This window comes from Podarcis filfolensis (assembly GCF_964270895.1).
Source record: "Podarcis filfolensis genome assembly, chromosome: 11".
NCBI lineage: Eukaryota > Metazoa > Chordata > Lepidosauria > Squamata > Lacertidae > Podarcis > Podarcis filfolensis.
This window is the reverse complement of record NC_139613.1, coordinates 25,237,358-25,251,636: the sequence shown is the minus strand read 5'-3', so window position 1 is coordinate 25,251,636 and position 14,279 is coordinate 25,237,358. Positions and strand designations below refer to the sequence as shown.

General features: G+C 38.4%; 1 protein-coding gene across 5 annotated transcripts in view; it reads right to left on the bottom strand.

Annotated features, from left to right (window-relative positions):
- RNF180 (ring finger protein 180) overlaps window positions 1-14,063 on the bottom strand; it is a 54,332-nt gene extending 40,269 nt beyond the window's left edge. For 2 of the 5 annotated variants that reach the window (XM_083576170.1, XM_083576173.1), the window contains exons 1-4: window positions 13,021-14,063; window positions 9,985-10,120; window positions 3,558-3,653; window positions 1,692-2,639 (exon numbers count right to left, since the gene is read on the bottom strand). In XM_083576170.1, coding sequence (XP_083432296.1) covers window positions 1,692-2,639; window positions 3,558-3,653; window positions 9,985-10,092 — 1,152 coding nt within the window. In that variant the 5' untranslated portion in view covers window positions 10,093-10,120; window positions 13,021-14,063. Of the gene's footprint in view, window positions 1-1,691; window positions 2,640-3,557; window positions 3,654-9,984; window positions 10,121-12,713; window positions 12,817-13,020 lie in introns of those variants that run through there. The other 3 variants (XM_083576171.1, XM_083576169.1, XM_083576172.1) reach the window with 3 other exon arrangements.
- Window positions 14,064-14,279: the final 216 nt, after the last annotated feature.

Sequence of the window (14,279 nt, the reverse complement as noted above, 5' to 3'; positions counted from 1 at the left end):
AGATTGCAGCCATTTATCACAAGCTTTTAACAAAGGCAATTTTGGAATGGATATATAAAAAAATCAGCCACAAGAACCAGCTTATTACAGAAATGTTGGCAGACTCTGAGCTGCAGCAGTGGCAACAGGTATCACTATTATGCTTAAAACCTATAATCACCAGATGTTAGCAGTGTTACTGTTTTTAATCTATAAAACATTCTACAAACAAAATACACCATCCTATACCATGTAATGCTCCTTCATAAAAGTTTAGCTACCATTGTTTTGTAGCTAGAGGAAATTTGGTGCCCCCTGCTGTTAAAAAAACCACACTTCTATTATCGCATACTTACTGGGGAGTCCCCTTATACAGGAAGATTAGCAGCAAAAACACAATACTATAGTTCCGGTGGAATGATACATTATGCTGTGTGGAATTACATTAAAATAGAAATATAGAATTTTAATGAACTTGAACTGTAATGTTTTGGTGCATGGGTGCATTCTGACAATACAATATAGGAAAATACACCCTATTGTCTGAGAGAACAATATTAATATATTGTATTAACTATAAAATATGTGGAAATATTTATAAACATAATTCTTGGATTCATACAGGGTGAAAATAACATGATGAATGATAACAATGATAGCAGCCCTGTATAGGGAAGCTTTTTAATGTTTGATGTTTTATTACATCTTTATATATGTTGGAAGCCACCCTAAGTGGCTGGAACAACCCAGTAAGATGGGCAGGGTACATAGCTGTCAACGGTTCCCTTTTTAAAGGGAAATTCCCTTATTCCAAATAGGATTTCCCTTAAAAAAAGGGAAAAGTTGACAGCTATGGCAGGGTATAAATAAATTATTATTATTAACAATAGATAATTTCATAATGGGAAATTTTATGTAGTCATGTAATGCGAAAGCTCAAAATGATGTTTATGCAGTTGTGCACATGACTCAAATAACCTGTAATATTTTAATGCACATGTTCACTTGTGTATATGGCTTAGCTACAGTGAAAAACCTCACACTGACTGTAGGAAGTAGAAAGCTGCAAAGAAAACTGAAGAGGAGCTAATTTCAAACATGAGCACAAAAATTTTAAGAATAGAATAAGCAGTCTTTTCACCTTTTATAGAAGAGAATTTGTATTTGTAGTTTGTCAGGTAGAAGAACTACATTACAGGAAGGGAGATCACATTTTGATTAGAAACAAGAGATTATTGAAAGACTTCCTTTCTGTTTGGATTTTAAGTGAATGCTCATGATGAAGGACTTGTTCTTTATACTGATACAAGTTTTGGGTGCGAGAAAAAAATAATTAAAATGTACACAGACATAGTTTCTTTTCTACATTTTTGGTATAATCTACTAGTGTTTTTCATAAGAACAGGAAATGTTTGTACATATTTTTGTACTTTAGCCAATGGGTCCATTCAGACATTGTGTGAAGTATAGGTAATGAACTATGGTTTGATGTTCTGTCTGAATCAACAAAGCATGGTTTGCAATTGTCTGCACCCCCAAAAAAGAACAGTTTGAAATAGGTTTGTAAACCATGACTGATGCTAACTATAGCTTAGTAAGATATCTGAACTGATATATATATCATGGCTGCAGCCATTACTCCCACTTAGAGGCTACTGTCTCTAACATGATAACATTTGGTATGATTACAATCTCTATTTTATTGTACATACCTGCTTCTGAGGCCACCTCTCTGGCCACCTCTTCTTTCTCCTCAAACTGTTCAGTCGGTTCCTTTTTCTCTTGCTCAATTTTTGATCAATAGTTGTGAAAGGCTGAAGAAGACCAAGAGGTGTGATGTGCTTCTGCACAGTATCTTCTTCTGTAGTGCTCTCTGATGAAGACAGGAACAGCTGCTGGTCAGCAGTAGTGCTCTCAAGATACTGTTTGGAAGCTTTTAAACCATGATTAAACTCTGCCTCTTCTTGTGCAAATGCACCATAAGAAGTAACTGAAAAACTGTTTGGAAGCTCACCAGCATCTGATTTAAGTGGGAAATGAAAAAAATTATGTGTTCTGCTGGACTTTAATTGTAAGCAACCCTTTGTGTAAAAAGGCTGTGCTTCATGTTGCCTGGAGAAAACAGGTCTCTTAGCTGTGGAAGTTCCATATAAAGTAGGCAGCAAAACAAGCTTCTCTCTGAAGTTCATGTCTAAACTCTGTGATTTTCTATGAAAACCTTTTACAGTGTATTTGTCATTCACAGCCAGTGAAGCTGAAATACTTGTTTTTGGATTAGACACTTTGAAGTGTATTTTTTTACTGTTCACCTCAAAGTTGGTTGATCTTACCTCTAGGCAAAGTGCCTCCATTAATCGTCCAATGCCATTGTTATTTTTGGCTACACATGGAAGTCTTTGATTTCTGTCTTCCAAAGATCCACCTGTCACACTCTGCCATATTTCGTTGTTAAAGTCGGAATGAACTCTACAAAGAGACAAGTGCTTCAGTGGCGATATTGCTGATGTAACTGAACTAACTGTTTGGTAGTCAGTTCGCCTCTTGCAAAGATGGATGTTTGTAAATTGGCCACAGGAGCATTTTGTATTATTGACGAAATTAAACCCCCCCAGGCGGGCCCCACAGAATGGGCAGTTTAGCTTTCCAGTTGTCCACTGTGCCTGAGGATAATGTGGAGGGAAACAAACAATTAATTATTTGTAATCCAGAAGATAAGACATAAATCTTTTTTCAAACAGAGCAGAAAAGCATGTAAACATTTGTTTTATGACTGAAAAAAGGCAATGTACTAATGTAATCATTTTGAAGGGTTATTTGATATTCCTAAATACTTTGAGACCTTAGTTTTATACTAAGTAAGGCATATATTTAACATGGAACTTTGAGGGGGAGGGTAAGGGTAACCTTTGAACAGTCTTGTAAACTACAATCCTATGCAGAAGTCAGTCTGTTCAAATCTTTTTGTTAATATATAGTTTATTGAAAAATTTCAGTAGAGTGAAAAATGTGGAGAAAAGTCAAAAGAAAAGAAAAAAGTGCTTAAAACTGTGATACAATGCAATATATGGGTATATAAGTAGTACCATGATTCTAATGAGTATAAAATTATTAACAAGTCATTGTGCTTTTTATAAATGTATTCCATACAATCTATGTTTGTATGTTGCAAAAGTAGTCATAGCTTCTATCCATCTTTCAAAGGGGCCATGGTGCTTTCTTTCCAATAAATCAAAATCAGTCTTTTAGCAGAAGAGCCCATTTACATCTGTTGAAACCTTACTGAAGTTTCAGGACTTATGACACCAAACGAAGTATGGGAATAGCATTATGTATTACAATTTTACAGAAACTTTGGATGTGTTGATATGCATACTAAATATGGCAAGAGCAGAGTTGACACAATGACTTGTTTATTATAAGCATTTGAAAAGTCATTTACCTACTTAAATAACTATAAAATATGTAATGATATAACTGTACTTCTAAGGTGCTTTATAAAGACCTAGATATTGTTTACTTTCTATAGAATATTGCATAGAATTATAAAAAGTTATGCGAGATAAGTAAAATGAACATACATTTTCTATTATACGAGTCACCCAATCTGGAAGTGCTTCTATGTTCATGTGCCATACATTACAGATGTCCTGAGAGGCAGTAGAAGCGTGAGGTTCCTGTTGAATTAAGATTCAATATATTAATAACATTCTGACCTACTTTCTATTTTAAAATACCTATCATTGATATTTCCACTTCCAGTGCCATGAACCAATTCCTTTGTTTCCATTTCCTGCATTCTTTATTCCTTCCTCCTTGCCTTCGGGCAAATGTGTCCTTTATGCCAGCTCTCCTTCTAATTAGTGGCCCATCAACCTATTTCCCTTTCAACCAGGTTGAACAAGTGTCTATACCTAGCACCTTTTGATGTTTTTATTATGTTACCTTTTGAGGGCTTGCCCTAAAAGACAGTAAGTATTTGATAGTTTTAAAACACATATTGTTGATCCTGCAATAAAAAGACAGACCAGCAAGATAAGACTGCTGCCTAGAGAAGGTTTCTACTGTAATGGCCTAGCTGCAAAGATGATGGAACACAGCTGACGTCTCTTAACCATCTTAGAAAATGAGGATTTTCTCAAGCATATAGTGAAAAAGTTTAGGAAATTGTTTCAAATCTTGTGGTTAAATTCTTTCCTGACAGATTATTGTTAAACCTTTATTAATATTGTTATGATGGTAGTTATGCAATCAGTATTATAAGGTTTTCCAAGAATACACTATACATTTAGGACACAATGGCGGATAAAAGCAAGTTGTGTAATTGTTTAAATAAATGTTGCCATTTTCTTTCTTGAAAACAGGCATTGTGCAATGTGTAAACAGAAAATAGCAAATAAACTGTTTCAAATAAATACAGCATTTCATGAGAAAATTAAAAGGTTTAGGGTTACAGATACGTGCCCCAATTCCGAAAGCAGTTGAACTGACAAATTATAGACCCAAGCCAGTTTAGTCTCATTGTTACTAATGTAATAAAAATGTGTTTCAGTTTAATCAGTCTTGTTTAACTAGTTTAAAGATAATGGTACTAGTTTCTAAACTATAAAAGGGTTGCAAGAATAATAAAAAAATATGTTTAAAACTAACACAATTTAAATGAATGGGGTCATGCTTAATTCTGAGAAAACCTACTTGTTCAATAACACTTGTATAATCACTGGGGGAAAAATCAGTTCACATTGTTGGTACTTTAAATTCCATTTCCCCCCATAATTTGTTGTTGTTATTTTTCAAACAAAAACTTACCTAATTTTAATAATTGTTCTTTGAGCAGGGCAAATTTTTATACTGAAAACAATATTGTGAAGAATACTTGGCTTTAAAACATATAATTATTGGAGCCTTGGCTTTATTTTACTATGGCAGTAACAAAAAGAAAGTAGGAAAAAACAAGAAAAGTAATGAAAAATATTTTAATTTATCTTATGACTATACTGCAGTATGACATTTAAATGCTACTAAAAGCTTTATCAAGTGCACTCTAAATAATCACAATTTAGTGCCAACAGTTGCACTCCCAAGACTGAATTCACTGCAGCATATGAAAATGAAATTTTAGAATGTAGCTAAGCCCTGTCTCAAATGTAAGTCCTAAAATGGTAAGCAGAAGAAAAAAGCTTCCACACTCTGTATTATTTGCTTAATCTCCAGTTTCTTTCTTACCAGTGGTATAAATAAGTTGCTTGAAAAGTCTGGTGAAGGGAAGGAAGGGAGCTAATATTGTGTGTTGATGTGATGGGAATCCCTGTTCAGTTATGTTTACCAAACAAGGCTCAGCCCTAACTTAATCCACTTGAATGTGAGTAAATGATAATAGGAACATAGCTGCCTTATACTAGATTAGACTATTTGTCCATCTGGCACAGTAATGTTTGCTCTGGTTAGCAGAAGCCCCCCAGGATCTTAATAATAGACAGATTGGGTGCAACCGGATCCATGCCAATTTGGGTGTAAAGTATGTCCCTTGAATCTGTTTCTCTCTCTCTGTGTGTGTGTGTGTAAGGCACTTACAACAAGTTTTCAAGGTGGTGTGGTTGCATTTTCATCTCTTCTTCTTTACAGGTTTATTTTATTATTTATTTTATTTCTTAAATTTCTATACTGCCCTTCATCAGAGGATCACAGGATGGTTTATAATATAAAAACACAAAAATACATACCATAGTTACAAACCAAAACAATACCACCCTGCCACACAAAATCAATTTAGAGTGTTAGTTACTTAGAGCAGCTACAAAGAACAGAAACTGCGATCCAGGTTGAAATTGGGCTGCATATGCCTCCATGGGGTATCGTATATGGAGATATTTTGCACCTCACAGGGGCATTGCATGAAAAAAAGATGTCTGGCCCCATTGCTACATAAATGCAGTCAGAAATGAATCTTAAACATGGCTTGTCAGGTGCTTGACCCTGGTGTTCTAGATGTTCGGTAAATTATTCACATTTATAGAAACCTTACCTAAATGTATTAAAAGTTACAGTAAGTCATTATCTATAACTGCTACTGAGGAACATTACAATGTAACAAATTTGTTTTGTTATTATCAAAAGCATGAAACCTGCAGGCAATTAAAGTATCTTTTTTCTTGTTCTAATGAAGCTCACGGTTGAAAATATTTGACTGGTAATGTGACCAAAACTTTACTGACGGTCAAATGTCCAAACTGAGTCTACTGTGAGTTTCATACATGTCCACAAACCTCAATCTGGCTTGTTAACCAGCCTCTGATAGCATTTGCTATAAACTTTCCTTCTTTCCCACTGAACACCAAATTTTCTATCATTTGCAGACTGTTTCTGGGAGAGTTATCTGATTTGTTCTGCAGTGTGGAGAAGGAAAGAAATCAGTGGACTCTCTCCTGCTGTTTCTTCTCTTGTCCAAACTGCAGGGACAGTGGGAGGAAGCCACATCTTGCAAACCCTTTGGAAAGCACAGAAGACTTGACATAAATGCAGATACTGTTCCATCTGACTCACAGTGACTCTGCCCTGCTGTTTCTTATCTTATCCAGACTTCTGCAAAAGTGAGACAAGACTCTCCCCTCTCTTTACCCCTCTAGCAAGTGGAATATATATTGACTTATAGGATGCATAAAAAAGGTAAAAGGACCCCTGACCATTAGGTCCAGTCGTGGCATAGTTGGATACATATTTAGAGATGTGTGCATTTTCTTTGAAACCCAAATTGACTGCACTGTGATCTGTTTACTGGAGCTCAGCTTCTTTTCCTCTTCACACCCTCTTAATGTATATAGACTCCTTGTCAGACAAGCAAGGTGCAATGGACAAATAAACATTCTTTTAAAAGTCTACCCACCCCTCTCTCTGCAAAGCAGATCAACGTGTGCATATCAGAAAGTCCTGATGGCAGTCTCACTTTCTAACCCTGCCCTCTGCAGTGCATGCATGCTTTAGTTAGGACAGCAAGTAGACCCTGCAGCAAGGGCAGCATGTGCTTCATGTGTGTGTGTGGGGGGGAGCAGTTTCCTCTAAACTTACTACTGCAGGCATAGACTACCCAGACTACCTAATATGCAGATAAATTATAGGGTACTATACTTTCTTTGGAGGGATTATGTGTAGGTGTATGCATTTCTGGACACAATGCCTTACTGAGCCTCTTCTCCTCCACAGCCATATCAAGTAACACTTCCACATTTCTTTTTAATTTGGAAAAAGTCACAGAGAATCAACTTGTGAGATATCAGATATCTATTACCCATCCAGCACGAGATGTTTGAGAATTGCTAAAAAAAATCCTTCTAATGTAACATAAAAGTTGGATGGTACTGAAGACTTTAAAAGCATTGATAGTTAATTATAATATTGTGTAAAAATAATCCCACCTTTATGAATAAACACCTTTAAGACACATTATTATCGTTTGCTGCATCATGGTGCTTTTGTGGCCAGTCAGATGATTGGAAGGAGATGGAAGGACCTAAGTGTTATGTACACTCTATATTAAAAAACGTAAGTACTACAAAATAATGCCCGTTCTCTCTCTCTCTCTCTCTCTCTCTCTCTCTCTCTCTCTCTCTCTCTGTCTCTCTCTCTCTCTCTGTGTGTGTGTGTGTGTGTGTGTGTGTAGAAAAGCCCTTTTAAACTATGCAGGTCAATAAAACCACCTCCCCTACCCATCAGCTGCTTTCAGAAAGCTTCTGAGATTTCACCAGATGCTCCTTCACACTTTCAAGCATATCTTCACTATCATGAGGGCCAATCACTTGCTTTTAAAAAAGACTAAGCCTGAGAAACTTGAGGTACTGAATTCTATGCCTGATAACATATTGTGGAAAAAATTGTGCAATTCACAAAGCCTTGGTTATAACAAGTGTAGGAAGCAGACCTGTCCTTTTGACTGGAGAAGCTTGATGAATTTGAAGGCTTATTTCTTAGCTGAAACTGGTCCAACGAGAGAAATAGATGGCTTTTGACACTGTAAAAACTGGAATCCTAAATATATCCTGCTATTCACATAAAAAGCTGTAAAAAGTACAGATAATCCACAAGCCATGTATTGCCTGTTCTTGCACTGGGTTTCAAAGTAGGACAGATGCAAAACTTTTGACATCTGTTTGTCCTTATTAACCATGTGATTGCACATAGTGCATTGGGTTGCTTGCCTAGCCCTGTTATGCTGAATAATGTTATAACATCTGAAGAATGTGTAGGAGACACTACAGTTAAGCTAGAAGCAGATACAAAAACACCGTCCAGATTGTCCTTACAGATTATTTCAAATCATTAAGAGGTGGAAATTTTTAAAGGGTTGCTATATAAGGAAAGGAAAACAATGTGAATTTATTTTTCTGCATGTATCATCCAGTTTCATAATCCAGATTAAGAATAAAGCTGTTCCCAATAGTCTATGTTTAAGTTAGAAATACAAAACTGAAAAAAATGATGTTATTTTCTTTCCTGGCAAACACAGCATTACATTGCGGATGAAGAATCAGCATGGTGCACTTTTACTTTGCTCTTCTCTCTGAACCAGCATTATAAAAGACATCAGCAGGGGAGCTAGTGGAAACCACTGCTTGATAATTAACTGATGCTGCAAAATGACAGCAACTGCACAAATGCATTTTGTATTTTTTTTTTAAGACAAGATTTAAACTTCCCATTTTTTAATGAAAATGATTTTCTTAGCTAGTGAATTATGATGATATATTAACAATTTACGAAGCTGCCTGAAACTGTCTCAGACAAGGCATCCCCAAACTCAGCCCTCCAGATGTTTTGGGACTACAATTCCCATCATCCCTGACCACTGGTCCTGTTAGGGATGATGGGAATGGTAGTCCCAAAACATCTAGAGGGCTGAGTTTGGAGATGCCTGGTCTCAGACCATCGGTCCATCAAGCCCAGGCCTGCCCATTCAATCTAGTATCAGCTCTCCAAGGCCTCTTTCCTAGTTCCCCTATCTGAGATTCTTTAATGGGTTGAGAAATGATAGGCTGTAGAGGAAGCGGGCTTGAGCAATGGACCAATGCCACGATTATTTGTAAACTAATCTGACGGATTTCCATAGCACTTCTAAGTAATTGTGAAAGCAACTGAACAGAAAACAGCACTGTTAAAGAGAATAGGTGCATTCAAAAGAAACCTGTGTTCTTAATTTACATTGATTTCAATAGGATTTAAGTGTGCTGGGTTACCAATAGCAATAACAATAATAGTTGTTGAAATTATTTTATCACAGTGAAAAGCACCCCATCACCTAAAAGGTCTGTGCCAAACAGATTCTTTTCTGACTTTAAAATAATGTAATAATTCTGGTGCCTACTGCTCCTTTGTTCATCTTCCTGTGCAGTCGAAACAGTTATTACAAGTTTAAGCTTATTTATACTTTTCAGAAGTTTAACCTTGCGAGCCCTTGTTCTGCTCCCTGCTGCAATGGTGAATCTCTCTAAACTATCCTTATAAATCATACAGATTAGGCAATTTAGCATTGCGGATATCTTTAATTTTTTTGCTTTCCTAAAATTTTAGGGTTAGCAAGTTAATAAGCACTGAATTATAACTACAAATCAAAATAAATACTTACTACACTAGTTTGAGCTGCAGAGTTGTAGAAAATTTGTAAAGTTGAACACACTCTCTACAAAGTAACTCATGGCTATGGAGAACACAGATCCAGTACAACAGCACAAAACCGGTATTGTGATTTACTTCCCTATTTTCTGCACTGGGCATATATGACATCTACAATACAATACAATTATGAAAGAGTACTTCAGAATACTAAAAATATCAATAATGCTCCATTTGATAAACAAATGGTTTAAATTGTCCAATGGGTGAATATCCATAACCCAGTTCTTCTTAATTCAGTAGTATATAAACTGTGCAATTTTGAACATGTTAATTCCAGCACTCCTAAATTATAAATACATATTCTAGTAATGGCCTAGAAGAAACAATATATTTTTTACTTACTTCAAAGACCAAATCTGTAGTTTGGTCGTTTATGAGGCAATCAGAATTAGCTACGTATTTTCGACACTTCCAGCAACGAAGCATGTCACCCTGACCTTGGCTAGTCATCTTAACTCTGGTTCTTTGAACTGTATATCTGTTAGAATCAAATAAAAATAGCATACTTTATTATGTTTCTGTATTCTGTGTTTTTTCACCAGTTCTTTCAGAGAAAGAGAAGTTTACATTTTATTCTGATGTACAGTTATGGGTCAATCCACATCAGCTGATGTTTTATCCATATTAATCACTTCTTGACTCTTCACAATGCACATACTACTCAGCCCCACTTGTATTGATGCCACTACTTATGATCTTTTATCCTGTGTTTTATCAGAGTACTTTATGCTAACTTTTATTAGTTACTGCGTTTTGCTGCCATTCATTTCCTCATGTGCACCTTCTGCACAGTATCGCTACCAAAATCAGCGGGAGTGGCTTTGTTCCTGTGAAATCGGTTTAGCGCTCTTTTCCCCACTTTCCTCCCCTGCTCCATCTCTGAATTTACAATGGATCTGAGGAAAGTAAAGTTTATTCTCTATTTTATTCCCATTAACAGAACAGTCATATTAATGACAGTCATATTCTTGGTTGTTTTTGTTTTGTTTTTTTGCACAGGTCCAAATAATTTGAACAAATAGTTCTGCTATCTATGCAGATTCCTTGAACAGATGCAGGGTGCAGCTGAATTTCCATCATGCCCCATAACCACATCCCCCGCATCATCACCATGTTCAAGTTTTCAATACCTGAAGAGGTAACTCAGTGTAAAATCTTTACCTGATTGCAAAGCTAAAAGGAAACTTCAGTTCTTCATTCACATAAGCAGTCCCATAGGACTGCTTACAGGAATGTATTTCTGACAGGTGAAATATGTTGCTTTAGAACAATTGTGGCTTTGCTCTGCAGCAACATGTTCTCCCTCTGACTGTTGCTTTGAGTCAAGGTTTTTCCTGAAGTATTAAACTATATTAAACCATGACAAGTTAGATTTCTAGTCCCCATTGTCAAATTTGTCAACTATGATTGACAAAAACAAAACGTTACATAATGAAATATCATTATTTTTCAGTGTTTCAAGGCTAAACACCTGGCACAGTCAGTAAGAGTCAGGCCTCTAGTTAACCTCTGGTAGACTGTAAACTCCCACACCCATACCATACCAACCATAGCATACTCCTCCAACCGGTGAGGCCCATAATCCACAAGGATTTAATCTAGAAACAAATTATGGAATTCAACTGCCACTAAAAGATGCTTAGCTTTCAAGGACAAAATGAGATGGTATGGTAAATGTGAATGTGCATTTGATATATTTGCTTTTTATTTGGTGTCAGTAGCAGCTTGGGAACAGTGTGTGTGAGAGATTTTCATCAGAATCAATTGCACAGTGGGAAAGGACTATCCCTCCTGAGTGTTGTGGTCCTGATCCTGACCTCCACTCTTCTCCAACAATTGTTATTTGTAAAGTAAAAACAAATCATGCTAAATGCATACATGTATTTAATGTGTCCTCTCATTTGCTCCAGAGTTTGTGGTGCATTGCTCCTTTAAAAAAAGTTCATGAAATTCTTTTATTAGTCAAGTTTACTCATGTCCTGCTTGAGGAGAGTATGCTTAGCTCTTCTATGTTTGGATACAATGAAAAATGCTAATGCTTACAGAAAACTTGAATATCTTGAAGTACGCCTAACTGTGTATTTAAGCAGCAGACATTGTATTTGTTTCCATCATGAAAAATCTTATTGCTCAGATGTAATTTTGCTAGTGCCATGAACATGCCTACTGAAAGGTGGTACATAAATCTAACATAAAACTACATAGCACACACACAGAGCACAATACTATAGACGTCTGCTCAAAGGGAAATCCCACTGTGTTCAGTGTTTCCTTCCCCCAAGAAAGTGGGTATAGGATACAGCCTTAGTGGACCTTTTAGAATTGAGCTGTAGGAATTCTCCACCAACAGTGCTTCAGAAATGGGGAGAGTATCTTACATGTGTGTACTTGGCAGGGATCGCCTGTGTGTGGGTTGTAATATTATTGAGCATTAGTGGTTTATTTATGAATGGTTCGATGACAGAGATAGTGAATGATTTAGGTAGTGAATGATTGTACTGGTTCTATAGAATAGATGATGAGTGAGATTAGGTGAGTGGTTGTATGAATAATGTTTGTTATGATAATTGAAATCTTACATTATACTGCCTGGTAATGCTCTTTTGACTTGATTTATATTGCTATGGTATTTATGTAAATGCATATTCTTTATGTATTTTCTTATTTATTGTACTGCCTTGCAATCTTCAGGTTGTAAGCAGTCTATAAATGGAAATTAAGAATAATAAGCATCATAAATCCCTGTGGCATTTAACAGTTTTAGTAGTGCCCCCCCCCCCGCAAAAAAAGAAGCAGCATGCTTTCCTGCCCAACTGCTGGACCTTCAAGAAAAGGCACTTTTCGCTTACAAATGACTGAAACGTAATCCAGAAAACAAGGCTGCGATTCTAAATGCGCTTTCAAGTTAACTCCCTCGAAATCAAAAAGGCGCTTCAGATGAAATACATGTAGAAAAGGGAGCATGGTTCCTCCCTCCACCTTTCCTACGAAACAGGTGGGGAAAAGCTTCTCTCATCTCTCTCTCTCCACACACATACTGTATTTTTTACTCCTGCTGCTGCCGCCCCTACTGTTTGACAGGGGGTCGTGTGGGGAAGGGCGACGCCGCTGCCATTCCTTTCCACGCGGCTTCCCTCGCGGGACCGTCCTGGCCGCTGTGCCCCCTCCAGACGAGGCGCCCCTTTATTCTACACCCACAGGGAAGAGGCAGCCTTCGTGTGACACCCCCTTCTCCCTCTGCCCTCACGCGAAGGCTGGAAGAGGAGGAGGAGGCGCCTGCCTGCTTGTCTCCTCGACCACAGCGACTAGGCCTCCTCCTCCTCCTCAGCCCGGCCGTGCCTGACAGAAACTCCCGCGCGCTCGCCCGCCCCCATTTACCTGCCTCTGCCCCTCTTGGCGCCCGGCCGCTGCGAAGGCGCCCTCTGAGGGAGAGCAAGGAGGGCGTCAGAGAGGCCTGGTTGGCTCGGCGGTGCTTTGTCGAGTCTCCGCCGGGGGGGTTTATGAGAGATGCGGGCTGTCGCGGCGCCAAACGGGAAGAGACGGGAGACAAACGGCAGCGGAAAGCGCTCGGTCTCCTCGGGCAAAGCGGGGCGCTGGAAGCGGGAGAAGAAGGGCTCGTCGGCTTCGCCCGCGCCCTCGTTCTCCTTCAGCGCCGCTCCTTCCCGGGATGGTGGCTGTAGTAGTAGAGCAGGCTGGGAGGGGCGGCGAGGTCTAGCTAAAGTACCGTCGCCGCCTGCTGCTGCTGCTTCTCGCGCCTATAGCTATAATATAGCTGCTTCTTTTCTTTCCGAAAGGAAAGCACCAGAGCACGGGGAGTGGAGGATCAGACCCCGAGCCCTACGGCTTGTGGTTGCTTTGGAGCGCGCTCCGTACATGCTCAGAGTACTTCTCAAAAGGAAAGCCTTGCCCTATTCTATAGGTTAGGCACTAGGAGTCATTGAGGTGTCGTAGTTGGACTGTGACCAGGGAAATCTTGGTTTAAATCCCCCTCCCAGGCTTGAAGTCTGCTGGGTGATCCTGGGCCAGTCATCGTCTCTTAGTCTCGCCTACCTCACAAGGATGGTTGTGAGGATCAATGGGCAATGCATGCTCTGGGCTCCTTGGCAGAAAAGAGGGGTAGAATCGTAATAAATCAATAATCTGGCGGTTAAGGTCTTGCTGCTCAAACAAGCACCAAAGTTTCCCTGTTGGTATTATACACTTGGAGGGATTGCACTACCCATATACTCTTGAGGAGAACGTTTTCATGGGACCAGGTTATATGTTTGTTGGCTTCCACTTTTTGAAGCTCAGAGTCCGCAAGTCTTTCCTGAAGACAACACATTTGTTACAGATATTTCTTCATTCTTGCAGGGCAGACTTATAAATTGAAAAGCTTATTCATTGCTCTCTTCTACTATTGTTGTATGGAATGTATTTGGTGAAAGGGGCACACTACAAAAGTAGTGTGTGTGTGTGTGTGTGTGTGTGTGTGTGTGAAAAACAGAATCTCTCTCCCTGTTATAAGATAACCATATATTTTTATCTTGCACTCTAGACCAACGATGTTTCTTAGTTGACTCTGAAAGCAACAATGGTGCTGGCAGGTGCTGAACATAGAATGGAAATAAGCTGCAGGCCCTGTCCTCAGACTTAAA